The sequence below is a fragment of the Dipodomys merriami genome, unplaced genomic scaffold, assembly GCF_024711535.1.
Source record: "Dipodomys merriami isolate MVZ:Mamm:240054 unplaced genomic scaffold, mDipMer1.0.p SCAF_935, whole genome shotgun sequence".
Taxonomy (NCBI): Eukaryota; Metazoa; Chordata; class Mammalia; order Rodentia; family Heteromyidae; genus Dipodomys; species Dipodomys merriami.
The window spans coordinates 141,052-156,493 of NW_027206552.1; the positions used below are offsets into that span (position 1 = coordinate 141,052).

Genomic DNA, 15,442 nt, shown 5'->3' on the forward strand with positions numbered 1-15,442 from the left:
CTGGGCTGGGACGGGCTCGGGCTGTGCCGGCTACTGTCACTGGCTTAGACAGGACGGCAGAGTAATGCATTAACAGCCCACCCTGACAGCTGCCCAGAGCCTGCTTTCCAGTCCTTTAGAGTGCAGTCGCATAACCGTGACATGGGCTAACAAAATGGAGGTGTAGGAAGAAAACGCCAACCAACTCAAATCCTGAGACTGGCTGCTTTTTGCATTTTTTTCAAACCACAGGTTTATTAATAGTAATATTTGGTTGAAATCTATACTTGGCTAACCCTTATTGGTAAGAAATAAAGAATGACAGGACGAAGCTGTAAGAATCATGTGATCAGTATTAACCTACCAGAGCCCCTGTCCCGCACACTTCTCTTCCCGTGCTGCTTGCCACGCACACTTCTCTTCCCGTGCTGCTTGCCACGCAGCCTACAAAGGAGAGACAACGTCGTGCGCCTCTTGCTTGGTCTAAAGCAACAAACCATGACAGAACAGAATTCTCTTTCTAAACTCACTTTAACATAGGGTTTAACGTGAGATAAAAAATTAAACTGAAACTTCCCCAATGAAATAGGAAAACCTTTACCAAAAATAGTTTATTGCACAAAATTTAAGGAATTCCCAAGCACACTTATATCCATAAAAAAAAAAACCAACATGCTTTTTAAAGTTACAATCTGTGACACATGGTGACACCTTTCCTAGGAAACCCCCAACCTGAGGACGCTTTGAAGAAGGTTGTTGTTTTTGCTTTTTTTTTTTTAAATAGAAATGAGAAACAAAACCACTGAAATTTTCAGACCCTCCTAAAGCATCAACCCAAGGATCGTATCAGACCCTGAAACCACTATAAAATGATATATATATATTTTTTAACTCTATAGTAGGTGCATTAGATTAAGGCTCATTTTGCCTCACACCCCAGTGTTACTAATGTTACTAGAGTCTTTGGTAGAAAGACTCTAGGGCATTTTTGTTTCAAATAGACTGGTCCCTTTCACTTCCAGAATCTTTATATGACACCTTATTTTTGTTTAAGGAAATATTCATGGACATAGGAATACAGGGACTATTGGCCTTTCCCTATACCAACTGAGTGTAGGAGACCTCTGATCCAGAACTGTAGGTGTGCATAAAAATCGATGCACAAAGATGGACAGAGGCTGGAGCTGTCCCTTCGTGGGACCAATGTGGCCCTGGCAAAGAGACTCACAGAGAATGATGGCAAGGCCTAGAGGAGTTGCCGTTTCTGAGGGTACACATACCCATACTCAGTACAGCAGAGCAAAAGAAAAGCGATAAGGACAAAAGAAGAAAGGGTTGAGGACAGGAGAAGGACTTTTACTTGGTAAATTAAGCAAGAATGAGTTTCTCCTAAGACAAGAGAAAAATAGTAAGCCCCACCCAAAGTCCTGAGCAGGAGGGAGAAAAATCCTGCCACAGAACAAGCCCAGGCATTATTTCTTAAAACAAGATAATACAACCAAAATAAATAAGAATGTAAACTACCATCTTTCTTTCCTATTAGGACAAGAACAATGTAGTTAAAACCATTTCCAGGAATTTAGCACCAGCTTTGAGCAAAAAGCTAAATGACAGTGCCCAGGCCCTGAGTTCAAGCCCCAGTATGGGCACAAAAAACAATTTCCAATTTAAGATAGGGTATATTTAAAATGAAGTTTTCAAGTATTATTTCAAGATTAGCCCTGTACAAATTCTATACATATTTTAAAAGTTTTGATATTTGCTAGGGGATATTTTCAAAACACCAAACATCTTTCAATCTCTTCACTGCATCAATCAGTTAACCTCCTAACACTATATATTACAAGAGAACATAAACAACTTAAAATTCCATACTGTTTTCTCAACAAAGAAGCCACAGGTATTCTACCAACAAGGCTGATCAATAACACTTAGAAATTCACTTTCATATCAGATCTGCTTGCACAAGCCACCTAGACCTCCCTCTTTCCTTCTAACTCATAACAAGTTTTATTTTAGATCTTCTTACCAAACTAGGGGGGAACTTAAAGACTTCAATTCTCTGTCAGCACACATCTGTAGCAAATCCCAGGAAAATCTCATGAAGTAGGTGCTTGACAAAGCATCTGTCTCTAAACCTCCTGTGTCTTATGGGATCAACACGACCTTCTTCCAGACACTAACTATGACTTCAGGTAACACTGGCATCCTCCAAGGGCCCAGGAGTCTCTCCTGAGTGCTAATACTCATACACAGGCTTGAGTAAACACCAACCATCTCATGGAGCATGGAGGTACAGCCTCCTACCTGTAGATGAGTTTAAAGCCCCTTCCACTCTCCTTCGGGTCCCTGCACTCCTCAAACGTCAGTTCAGTTTGTGAGGACACTGGTGTCCTGTGTCTCCTGGTGGCCACTGAGCCCAATCAAGGGTCTGACTTAGTCTCACCTGGTGACAGCTAAGTGGGTAGTGACCACACAGGACTAGTGGCCTTAACAGGTCAGTGCTATAAATTTCAAAGACATTGACAGAAGACTGTCAAGAAAAACAAAAACAAGAAACCTTTTCTGTGCAAGAATATTTGGTTTTAGAAGGTAAGTAATATTTCCTAAAATATAACTTTATGACATCCCTAAATCCTACACATAACAATTCCCAACAGCAAATGTTCAAAATGCAGTCAATAAAGACAATTAGATCCTTCCTTAAATAATATAGGCATAGGCTTTTAAAAGACTTCCGGTATTTATGTACACAGCTTATGGTGGGATGGCTATTAAGAAGTGAATGAAAAGCCAAAGGTGAAAGTGATACTGCAGCAAAGTAAAACTCTTACTGAGTGAAACAGGAAGGTGAGAAACATCATCCTAGCCTGCCCAGGCACTGCTGACCACACACCCTGTTGTGCAAAGTTCCAACTAGGACCTGGCTGATGGCATCACCTACCATTACTCATAAGAGGCCTCCTGCAAATAACCCATCAAGCACTTCATTGAAGACTGTTTTTTAAGATTTGGTCATTTCATGGGAAAAGCTAGTTGTGATTTCAAATGACTCATCCTTGGCTCTCCTTCTGTTATTTTACTCCTTGTTAAAGGCAAAAGCAAAATTTATATGTCATCTTAGAAAAATGTCAAATAAATAATATTGACAAAAGAACATTCCTTTACACAGATGCCCACATTTGGTGGCAACAAAGAAGATGGTCACTGATCCAGCCCTCCTCTGGGAGCCCTACTTTGACCATGTGGCTCTGTGTCTCCCTTGGGGTGGGCATGCTCTCCCGAGGCAGCTTCCACCTGAGCCCATGAGGACAGAGACTCGTGCACAGTGATGGTGTGTTCCTCCATCTGGCGTTGTAGACTGTCCATCTCCTGCCTGAGGACATGAGACAAGGGAAAGATCTGGTCACATGAGGCCCAGGCAGACCAACCATCAATAGCTGCCACTAACAAACTGGAGTTGATGCACTGGCTCATTGGCGTGTATGGTGCTTTCAGAGACTAACAAATATGTAACCAGGTAGCAAAACCAGCCATCCTCACAGAATACAAGGGTTCTAAGCATTTGTCTTCATTTTTGGCAGAACCCAGGAGACCATCTGGCTCAGCTTCTGCTTGAGAGATACTTCTACCAGGACCATGTTAAAGATGAAAGACAATACACCCAAGAGTCCATGCTGACCAACTCCTATGTGAGAGCTACCACCTGCCCATGGAAACGTTATCTTGCATGCCCCATGACACTGGCCTCTTGTATCCTAAGCTAGGAGACTCAGTCCATGGCTGACAGATACAAAATATCTGGTTCACCAGAGTAGTTCATAAAGCCACTTCCACATTACAACATGGACTTATAGGCTCTGCCTTTGAGAAGCCCCAACAAGCAGAAGTCTATTTGGGTCCTGCTGGCACTAAATCACATGACATCTCAAAGGCTAAATAAAAGGCACAGAGTACAGATCATACTTGAGCTGCTGCAAGCAGCTATTCAGGTTCTTGAGAGGCTCCTTGCTCACGGCAGGCGGAGGTCGTAGCAGCTCCTCCAACAGAGAGGCGGGCACAGGGCAGTCAGGGATCTTGATGGGTGTTGCAGGGCTGGAGGAGTTGGCCTCACCTTTTGGCTCCTTCTTCTGTTTACAAAATCATTATATCGTAAGCTTCCCCACAAACAAGGCCCCCTAAGAGGCTTTTTCTATCAATATAGCCTGGTTATCACCAGACAAATTAGGCTGTTCAACAGCTTTGTTCCCAATGTGTAACGGCAAGTACAATTTATGTATGGCCCTTTGGGAGAACACAGCTAGACCCCAAACTAGAGCTCTCCTATGGGAGACCCACAGCCTTACCTCTGGGTTTCCCTAAGAAATCAAGTAGGTTATACAACTTATTGAGCTTTCTAGAACCTAAAAGCTTTTCCACCAATAGCAAATTACGCTAGATAACCCTGAGAATCTGAAAGAGCGCACATCTATTTATTGTAGACTGTACAAAAAAATCTGCTGGAGAGGCTGGGAAGGTAGCTCAGCGGTAGAGTGCATGCCTTGCAAGCATGAGGCCCTGGGTTCGTTTCCTCAGCACCACATAAACAGAAAAAGCCGGAAGTGGAGCTGTGGTTCCAGTGGTAGAGCGCTAGCCTTGAGCTGAAGAGCTGAGGGACAGCACCCAGACCCAGAGTTCAGGCCCCATGACCAGCAAAAAAAAAAAAAAAAATCTGCTGGTATCTCAACACTCAAGCATAAAGTTTGGGGTCCCACCAAAGCCTACACTACAGCTGTCAACCTATTCTTTCATTTAAAAGTATAATACAAGGGTTGGGAAGGTGGCTCAGTGGTAGAGTGCTTGCCTCACATGCATGAGGCCCTGGGTTCGATTTCTCAGCACCACATAAGCAGAAAAAAACAGGAGTAGCGCTGTGGCTCAAGTGGCAGAGTGCTAACCTTGAGCTGAAGAGCTGAGGGACAGCGCCCAGGCCCGAAGTTTAGGCCCCACAACCAACAACAACAACAAAGTATAATACAAAAAAGAGTGTTACAGCAAAATGGTATTTGGATTCATGAAAAAAGAGTAAACCATTCCATTAGAATAGGCATCAAATAAAATGATTCAGTCTACTGTCAAAGCAGAATCCTCTATAGTTATTTACTTTCATACAGTAGTTATTCAGAGTTGACTATATCTACTTTATGTGTGAATGATTAGACACCCTATCAGCCTCTTGCCCAAACAAATTCACACATGGGAGGTATCAGCTTAACTAGAAGGGGCCTGGCTGAATACCACCTTGGCTGTGCTTCGACGGAGATCCAACTTGAGCTGCTGGTTCTGCTGAAGTAGAGTCTTCATACTGTTCTTCAGTTCAGATACTTTGGCTTGAAGCATAAATTTATCCTTCTGAGTCATCAACAGATCTTCTTGAGCCATCTCCAACTCAGATTTGATATTCTAAGGAAAGTAAATTCAGATGTAGAAGCTTAAAAGATCTTAAGCACAATTCTAAGATCTTAAGTTTGTATGTTGGTTCTAAGACTGATTTTCATAGGACAGCTACTGAGCCATTTTCATTTAGGACAATTTCCTCACCCGTTCATACACTTTGTAAAGAGTCCAATAGGAATCATACCATCATCATTTTTACTCAAGTTCCTTGCCTTTGCATAGGAAACAGCATTATGTACATGATCATACTGCACAATCAAGTCTAAGGATCTGTTTAAATTCCTATGTCAGCTACAAGAATAAGCGTTCCTATGAAACAATACAAACCAGTTCTAGTTTAACTGGCTCAAGTCATTTGTTTACAAGTGAAGAATCTTAGCAAGCTGTGTTTCTGATCCTTACCATGAGTAGTAATGAGTGCACACTGATTCTCTATGAAAGTTGATCAAAATTCTGTCTCCCCCCACCCCCATATATATTGTTTAAAAATGCCATGTTCCTGACACACTTGACACAAGTTAGCACAGGGATTGATTTGAACATCAGATTCAGGTCCACCGGAATCTCTCTGGCTGTGTGACCGTGTAGAGGTAGGCTCCTTCTAAAATGGGAACAATGTCTTCAGAAACAGGGCATCCAATTTGATAAGAACTCTTGTAATGCAAGTCACACACAGCCCGGCTATAAGATACTCAGCACAGGAACCAGGAACTCGTGTCTGATCACTAACTTGTGGAATGTTGCTGAGATCCCAGGGACAGGACTTATTACTACCTCCACCCAGATCCTGGGGACAGGAGCAGTACCAGCCCCACCCAGATCCTGGGGACAGGAATGATACCACCTCTGCCCAGGGACAGGGACCGCACCTGCAAGGACTGTTGTGTTCCCTCCAGTTCCTTCTTGCCCTGCTGCTCTGTCAAGTCCAGCTGCTGCTTCAAAGACTGAATTTCTCTATCTTTCTGATCCAACTCCCATTTGAGATTTTCCATCTAAAGGGAAAAAGGGGATTCATGACCAAGACATTTTTTTTGGGGGGGGGGGAGGGTGGGGAGTGCCAATCCTCAAGCTTGATGCTGTCCTTGAGCTTTTTTGCTCGAGGCTAGTACTTTACCACTTGAGCCACAGCTCCAATTCTGGGTTTTTGGCAGTTAATTGGAGGTAAGAGTCTCACTAACTTTCCTGCCCAGGATGGCTTTGAACTATGACTCTCAGATCTCAGCTTCCTGAATAGCTAGGATTTATTGGTATGAGCCAGGGGTACCCAGTGACCAAGACAATTTTAAAGTGACATTTTATTTATTTTTTTTTGCTTGTACCAGGGCTTGAACTAGCTCAAGCTTTATGCTAGCTCAGTCTGGTAGCTCTTGGCTAGTGCTGTACCACTTGAGCCATGCCTCCAGCTTTATTTTGCTAATCAGAAACAAGAGTTTCATGACTTTTTTGTCTGGGCTGGCTTCAAGCTACGATTCTTCAGTGCCAGACTCCTAAGTAACTAGGATTATAGTCCAGCTTAAAGTGACACACTGGAAAATGACCACATTATCTATGCTAATCTTTTTATAGTAAGTTTCTTTCTGAGCAGACAGCTTGAATTGGCAGCTTAGCTATCACCTCTTGGCTTCCCACAGGTTGCTGACTCAGTTGTACGTCCAGCTGCTGCTGTAGGAGCTGGAGCCGGGTCCGGGTCTCTGCCAGTTCTGTCTGGAACTGTGTTATTTCTTGTAAATGTTTCCCTTCCCGAATCCTGCATGTAAAAAATAAAATGACAGCATCCTCCCAATGTGCTCTCCCTACTCTTAAGACTCAATGTGTGGAATGTCCTGGGAAGACAGATTATTCACCACAGGCTGTGGACAATAATCCACCTCCGCCAAGCCTATGAACTCTTACGGGAGATTTGCTTTCCCTGCACAATTCAGACGGAGGTGGTGCATACAGTGAGAAGCATAAGACTGCTGTTGTGTTCAGTCCCAGACTTGCCAACGTCCATGTGGTCTGACTCAATGCTACACTAGTGCGGAGCTACAATGAACCAGAATACAGCCTGGGATGAGGGCTCATATAGTTTTCAGGAAAGGATGAACAAGAAAAGGAGAGGGTTAAGACAAGGGATAATCTTAGGCTTCCAGAAGTAGAACTGGATAATTCTTTAATTTGACTCAAAAGTACTTACTAACTTAGTAAATGATAACCCTCCATCCTGTTAAATGAGAATTAAAGATAGAAGGAGGATCCAAATAGCTCTTCTTTTTTTTGGGGGGGGGGGGGGGGTCCGGTCATGGGGCCTGAACTCTGGGCCTGGGCGCTGTCCCTCAGCTCTTCAGCTTAAGGCTAGCACTCTACCACTTGAGCCACAGCGCCACTTCCAGCTTTTTTCTTTTTGCTTATGTGGTGCTGAGGAATCGAACCCAGGGCCTCAGGCATGCAAGGCAAGCGCTCTACCACTGAGCCACCTTCCCAGCCCCTCCAAATAGCTCTTCTTGTACCAAGAAATGCTGTATGGCATTCTACCACTGAGGTCACTGTGATCAGCTCTTAAGATATTCCCCAGGTACTCACTGGAGCTCATCAGCCTCAGCCTGAAGCGTCTGTACCAGATGCTCCTTGGCCTGCAGCTCCTTCTTCACCTCACTCAGTTCCAACGTGGCTGCCTTAAAGTGGCGGCGGTTGTGTCCAGCTTCCATCCTGGCAGCAGCCACCTAGGAGGAAGGGAAAAAGCTAATGTGAACACACCAAGGACCAGAGTGAAGGGCTTTCCTAACCCATGAAGGTCCTATCTGCTCTTCTATTTTTTTCTTCTTTTCAAGTTTCCATTAAAGATCAAGATGCTTGCTATGATACCCAGTACCCACTGCTCCAATAAACTACTCAGAAATAGCTGGAAGTAGCACTGTGGCTCAAGTGGTAGACACTAGCATTGAGCACAAAGAGGCTCACTGACAGTGCCCAGGCCCTGACTTCAAGCCCTGAGACCCACCCAAAAATAACAAAAAACAAAAAACAAAAAAAAAAAAGGGAAATTAAAAAAAAACACCTTTAAACTCTTTTTTTTTTTTTTTTTTTTGTTGGTCGTGGGGCTTGAACTCTGGGCCTGGGCGCTCTCCCTCAGCTCTTCAGCTCAAGGCGAGCGCTCTACCACTTGAGCTACAGCTCCACTTCTGGTTTTCTGGTGGTTTATTGGAGATAGGAGTCTCACAGTCTCTCCTGCCCGGGCTGGCTTTGAACCGCGATCCTCAGATCTCAGCCTCCTGAGTAGCTAGGATTACAGGCGTGAGCCACCGGCGCCCGGCTTAAACTCTTATTAACAGTTTAGTAGGTTCATTAGAGATTGAAAGTGATCAGTACTTCATTTAATCTTCATCATTATTTCAGATAAGAAGCTTAAATACACTGAGAGAAAACAAATTAAGCATCACTCACAACTACTCTCAGAAAAAAGAAATCAAAGTCTCCATTTTAGTTATAAATTTCCTACTTACACCTTTTTGTAAGACAAGAATAAAATTCAAGGGCTGGGAAGGTGGCTCAGTGGTAGAGTGCTTGCCTTGCAGCATGAGGCCCTGGGTTCGATTTCTCAGTACCACATAAGCAGAAAAAGTCAGAAGTGGCACTGTGGCTCAAGCGGTAGAGCGCTCTCCTTGAGCTGAAGAGCTGAGGGACAGCGCCCAGGCCCAGAGTTCAAGCCCACAACTGACCAAAAAAAAAAAGAAAAGAAGAATAAAATTTAAGTGATAACTAAGCTCAGAGCAAACCACAGACTTAGGGGCTGGGCAGGAAGAAGGTTACCTGTATCAGCACAGAACTGTTATCAGCAAGAAGTCTCCAAGCAAGATCTAGTTGTTGTAGGCCATGAACAAGTCAATCATTGTTCATACCAAAATATTCTTTTTTTTTTTTTTTTGGGGGGGGGGGGTCTGGTCGTGGGACCTGAACTCTGGGCCTGTGCGCTATCCCTCAGCTCTTCAGCTCAAGGCTAGCGCTCTACCACTTGAGCCACAGCGCCACTTCTAGCTTTTTTCTTTTTGCTTATGTGGTACTGAGGAATCGAACCCAGGGCCTCAGGCATGCTAGGCAAGCGCTCTACCACTGAGCCACCTTCCCAGCCCCCAAAATATTCTTATTAAAGAGTATTAATTTTGCTGAGTGCCAGTGGCTCTTCCTGTAATCTTAACTTCTCAGAGCCGGAGATTTGAGAATCACGGTTCGAAACCATCCCTAGTCAAAGTCCCTGTTTTTTTGTTTTTTGTTTTTGGCCGGTCATGAGGCTTGAGCTCTGGGCCTGGGTGCTTTCCCTCAGCTCTTCAGCTCAAGGCTAGCGCTCTACCACTTGGTCAATAGCACCACTTCTGTCTTTTTCTGCTTATGTGGTACTGAGGAATCAAACCTAGGGCCTCATGCATGCAAGGCAAGCACTCTACCACTTAGCTGCCTTCCCATGAGTCTTTTTTAAAATTTTTTTTGGTCGTGGGGCTTGAACTTTGGACCTGCGTACTGTCCCTGAGCTCTTCAGCTCAAGGCAAGCGCTCAACTACTTGAGCCACAGTGCCACTTCTGGTTTTCTAGTGGTTTTTTGTTTTGTTTTGTTTTTTTGGGGTCTGGTCATGGGGCCTGAACTCTGGGCCTGGGCGTTGTCCCTCAGCTCTACAGCTCAAGGCTAGCACTCTACCACTTGAGCCACAGCGCCACTTCCGGCTTTTTTCTTTTTGCTTATATGGTGCTGAGGAATCGAACCCAGGGCCTCTGGCATGCAAGGCATGAGCTCTACCACTGAGCCACCTTCCCAGCCCCCTAGTGGTTTTTATTTGAAATAAGAGTCTCATGGACTGTCCTGCCTGGGCTGGCTTTGAACCGTGATCCTCAGATCTCAGCCTCCTGAGTAGCGAGGATTACAGGAGTGAGCTACTGGTGCCCAGCCCATGAGTCTTATCTCCAGTTAATCACCAAAAAAGCTGAAAGTGGCGCTGTGGCTCAAGTGCTAGAGTGCTAGCCTTTAGCAAAAGGAACCCAGGGACAGCACCTTGGCTCAGAATCCAAGCCCCAAGCAGGGAAGTTGGCTCAGTGGTAGAGCGCTTGCCTTGAATGCATGAGGCCCTGGGTTCGATTCCTCAGCACCACATAAGCAGGAAAAAAAAGCTGGAAGTGGCGCTGTGGCTCAAGTGGTAGAGTGCTAGCCTTTAGTTAAAGAGCTGAGGGACAGCGCCCAGGCCCAGAGTTCAGGCCCTCCCCCCCCCCCCCCCCCCACGAATCCAAGCCCCAAGACGGGCAAAAAAAAAAAAAAAAAAAAAAAAAAAAACCACACACACACACACACAATTTTGCCAGGCACTAGTGGCTCATACCTGTAACCCTAGCTACTCAGGAGGCTGAGATCTGAGGATTGTGCTTCAAAGCCAGGCAGCAAAGTCTGTTAAATTCTCTAATTCCAATAAACTACCAAAAAAAAAAAATACAGCTATGGCTCAAGTGGTAAGAGTCCTAGGCCTTAAGCAAAAGAAGCTCAGTGATAGCACCCAGGCACTAAGATCAAGCCTCAGAAACATGAACATGAACACATACATACACTCTGTCTCTCTGTGTCAATATCTGTCACTCTTTGTCAATATCTGTCACTCTCTGTCTCTGTCTCTCTCTCTCTCATACATACACACCATCCAAGAAATAAAGAATATTTCCTGGGCTGGGAAGGTGGCTCAGGGGTAGAGTGCTTGCTGTGTATGCATGCGGCCCTGAGTTTGATTCCTCAGGACCACATACTCCGAAAAAGTTGGAAGTGGCGCTGTGGCTCAAGTGGTAGAGCGCTAGCCTTGAGCTTAAGAGTTGAAGGATAGTGCCCAGGCCCAGAGTTCAGGCCCATGACCAAAAAAAAAAAAAAAAGAAAAAAAAGAAAAAAAAAAAAAAGAATATTCCCTATTCTATCATCATACAGATGTTTTTATAGATGTGGCAAAAATCTAGATCACAAGAAGAAGCTTTATTTTTTAAGTTGAAAAATTTGGAAAAGTAATTGTAACTTGTAAGGTAATCTAGAGATTAGAGGTAAAGTGAGGTGTTCTTTTCCATATTTCTTCAGAGACAATTACAGTTAACCCTCTCCTAGCAACTTCTATGCCCACAAGCACACACGTAGCTAGTGGCTCTGACCGCATGTTCTGTGCCAAGCACTGGGGGTGTTTCAGCAGGAAGTTCATATTCTAATAAAGAAACTTTGTAGAACAGGGCCTGAGATAAAATGCACAGTGATTAGCACAAGCTTCTGCTAAATGATTTGCCTTATTGATCAGTAACTACATACTGTGGCTCTTTATACTGAAAACACTTTTTTGAGACTGTGCTTTGAAATGTAGCCCAGGCTGGCCTCAAATTCAGGATCCTTCTGCCTCAGCACCCTTGGTACTGGATAACAGGCCTGTACCACCACACCCAGATTCTTGTCTACCTTTCCCTATTTTGCAGTACTAGAGATTGAACTCAAGGCTTTGTGTTCCAGTGCTCTACCATTTAAGTCACATTCCAGTTAGTTTGTCTGTTTTTAGCACAAACAGTAAGTGTGCTTTTCGAACCTGGCATTACAAAGGACATGTTTTCCTAGTAATGACTAATACATGTATACATGTATGGATCAATCCACATTTCTAGGCCTGCATAGATAAGTGGTTTATTTTTTTTTTTGTTTTTTTTTGTTTTGCTGTTGTGGGGCCTGAACTCAGGGCCTGGGTGCTGTCCTTGAGCTTTCCTGCTAAAGGCTAGTAGTACTCTATCACTGAGCCACAACTCCCACTTCCAGTTTTCTAGTGGTTAATTGGAGATAAGAGTCTCATGGACTTTCCTGCTCTGACAGGCTTTGAACTACAACCCACAGTCGCTAGGACTACAGGCACGAGTCACCACAACCAGCTGAATGTCATTTTTTAAAATTTCAGCAGCCTCTGTCCTCACAACCCTATGATGATAACTCTCCTCCCTAGAGAAGAGTCCTGGGAGAAAGAGTTGCTTATGTGTGTGAAGAGCATGTAACTTTGTAGACACTGAAGGATCTGACAGAAGGGCCTATGAATCTGAAGGTGACTAGAAGTGGTCACACACCTGCTCTTTGAGGCTGTTTACTTCCATCTTTTCTTTCTCTAATGAGGCTTGTAAGGCCTGGACAAGCTGCTTCATTTGGCGATCCTCCTCTTCTTTGCGCAGCAAAACTGCCTGTACCTAGAACGCATTGCAAAAGGATATGGAAAGAAAACTCCTTAGAGCCCGTGATACAGTGTATGGCCTCATACAGCCAAAACTCCTCCAGAAAGTCCACTCTCAGGAACCCAGCAGGGCAATACATGTCACAGTGGGAGAGAAGTCCATCTGCTATAAGATGAGCTCAAAGGACTGCTCACATGGTCATGTTTAATAACATAGACACACACATAAATTCTAAATTACAACACAAGGCAAGGCAACATAGTAAGAATGGAAGTGGTAGGAGCTAGGGAAAAGTGAGCTAGGGAAAAGTGTAAGCTATTCAAGTCTCTAGTGACTGGACATGTTAAGGCTGACATGCAATGTGGCCCTTAGATTGTCAGTCTGCAGACTTCTCTAAGCTTAGCAGCTTCTTCTCAGTCCACATGGTGGCTGTGGAACCGAAGGAGCTAAGAACAGTGTCTGCTAGTAATACTCTGGGTAGAGTTCAAATCCTAGTTGTGAACCATGTGAGAACTTCAGGTAACAACTACTGCACAAGTCATTGCTAAAACAAGAGGATAGTCCACCTCTTTCCTTCAGGAACCCATTATGCAAAATGAAATAAGTAAGCCAACATACTGACTCTACAACTGACAGAACATCTGGTTTTACATGCAGAGCCCAGGTCTACCCTACAGCTGAAAGATCTTGGTTTGTGAATTAAATACATTCCTGGAGCCTCGGAGCGTCTACATCCTCTCTGTAGTGGAGTGTTGTGTTCTCTTGAGATACCTGAGGTGACTGGATATAGTCAGACACAGTATGCATGGGGCACACAACTCTCCCTCTGTTCTGGGAAGTCTGAGTACCTGGAGATTCAGTTGCACCAGATCAGCCTCCCTCTTGGCTAACGCCGTCTCCAGTATGCTGTTGTGCTCCCGTAAAGCTGCATTGGATTGTCCAAGGCCTGTGAGCTTCCCTCTCTCATGTTCTAACTCAAGAGCCAGCTTCTTATTTGACTCTTCTAGGCGCTTTATCTTCTTTCTGAAGCCTCTGGATTCTTGAAGCTGAAACATACCAAAAGTAACTGTCAAGATACCTGTTCTAGGCGGGCACTGGTGGCTCACGCCTGTCATCCTAGCTACTCAGGAGGCTGAGATCTGAGGATCACGGTTCAAAGCCAGCACAGGCAGGAAAATCCGTGAGACTCTTATCTCCAATAAAACTACCTGAAAACCGCAAGTTTAGAATACTAAATCCTTTGGAATACTAAAGCATAACGCAAACTGTTCTCCTTGATTTTTGATGTGGGAAGAGGAAGCACCTGAGTACAGGCTGCTCTTCTGGGACCACAGGAGCTTTTGTCTAAGAACTGCTTCCAGCCCAGCCAACACCAACACAACATAGTGGCATGGAGCTTGACTAGTATTACCAACACACATTTCAGGGTAGGACAGAGAGGACTGGAGAAGTATGCTGACCCAAAGTGACTGGCAGTGTCCCAGGACTCTGAAAAGGGTTCGAGATAGGCCAAGACACAGGCCAGGTCAATGGCAAGAGCTCTTGATGACAATGCCAAGATGTCTGGAGATACAATGCACCGTCTGGAGATACAGCTGCCTCTGCTATCTCTGAGTGTTCCTTGAAAGGCTCAAGTTGTGTTTCTTATTTTCAACTAAAACTCTCTAACTGGGGAAACCCAAGATTCACACTGGTTATCCTAAGATACATCCATGTAACTGTCAATGATTGTCACTGTTGTCCTCACTAGTGCCCTAGAAATAGTCTCTTTTGGGCTGGGAATGTGGCTTAGCGGTAGAATGCTTGCCTAGCATGCATGAAGCCTTAGGTTTGGTGCCTCAGTATTACATAAACAGAAAAAGCCAGAAATTGTGCTGTGGTTCAAGTGGAAGAGTGCTAGCCTTGAGCAAAAGAAACTTGGGACAGTGCCCAGGCCCTCAGTTCAAGCCCCAAGACTGGCAATAACTAATAAATAGATGATAGATAGATAGATAGATAGATAGATAGATGTCTCCAACAATAATCAGAAGACAACCAGACACAAGCAGCAGTGTTGAGCAATATAGGGCACTGCATGGCAACATGCAGGTGTTACCTCATCTTCTAGCTCCAAAACCTTCTCACGAGACTCTTCCAACTCCTGGCTAGTCATTGCAATCACTTCCTGAAGCTCCTTCTCCAGCAGCATCTTGCTTTGGCCAACATTCTGCAGCTCCACCTCCAAGGCCTGGATCTTCTCCTAACAGATAAAACAGGATAATAAAATTGGTCACCATCCTGTGACAAACCCACGTACTCCTCAAGTCCTAGCAGAAAGCTCTGTGGTCCCACTAACGTTCTTTTGTCTGCCTGTCTAGTTTTGTTGTTGAGACCAAGTCTTATGATGTGGTCCAGGCTGGCTTCACACTAGAGAACTTCTTGCCTCAGTCTGAGAGCTAGGACTAACTATTCTGGCTTCTTTTTTTTTTTTTTTGTCGGTCGTGGGGCTTGAACTCTGGGCCTGGGCGCTGTCCCTCAGCTCTTCAGCTCAAGGCGAGCGCTCTACCACTTGAGCTACAGCGCCACTTCCGGTTTTCTGGTGGTTTATTGGAGATAGGAGTCTCACGGTCTCTCCTGCCCGGGCTGGCTTTGAACCGCGATCCTCAGATCTCAGCCTCCTGAGTAGCTAGGATTACAGGCGTGAGCCACCAGCGCCCGGCTATTCTGGCTTCTTATATACAAACCTAAACTCAAACTCCAGTTCCTCCAAAGGTGGCTGGACACTGCAGAACTCAGATGATCCCAAACCCAGCAATTCTGCTGCTCTCAGAGCTGTGCTCAATGCCCTGTTTCCCAATCT

The 15,442-nt window shown here is 44.7% G+C and overlaps 1 protein-coding gene across 5 annotated transcripts in view; it reads right to left on the reverse strand.

The window, feature by feature from the left end:
- Nucleotides 1–237: 237 nt before the first annotated feature.
- The window catches only part of LOC138821748 (golgin subfamily A member 3), a 47,848-nt gene continuing 32,643 nt past the window's right edge, over nt 238–15,442 (reverse strand). For all 5 annotated transcript variants that reach the window (XM_070014148.1, XM_070014151.1, XM_070014146.1 and 2 more), the window contains exons 16-24: nt 14,699–14,842; nt 13,452–13,649; nt 12,502–12,618; nt 7,978–8,117; nt 7,030–7,162; nt 6,285–6,407; nt 5,260–5,421; nt 3,946–4,109; nt 238–3,355 (exon numbers count right to left, since the gene is read on the reverse strand). In XM_070014148.1, coding sequence (XP_069870249.1) covers nt 3,184–3,355; nt 3,946–4,109; nt 5,260–5,421; nt 6,285–6,407; nt 7,030–7,162; nt 7,978–8,117; nt 12,502–12,618; nt 13,452–13,649; nt 14,699–14,842 — 1,353 coding nt within the window. In that variant the 3' untranslated portion in view covers nt 238–3,183. The remainder of the gene's footprint in view (nt 3,356–3,945; nt 4,110–5,259; nt 5,422–6,284; nt 6,408–7,029; nt 7,163–7,977; nt 8,118–12,501; nt 12,619–13,451; nt 13,650–14,698; nt 14,843–15,442) is intronic.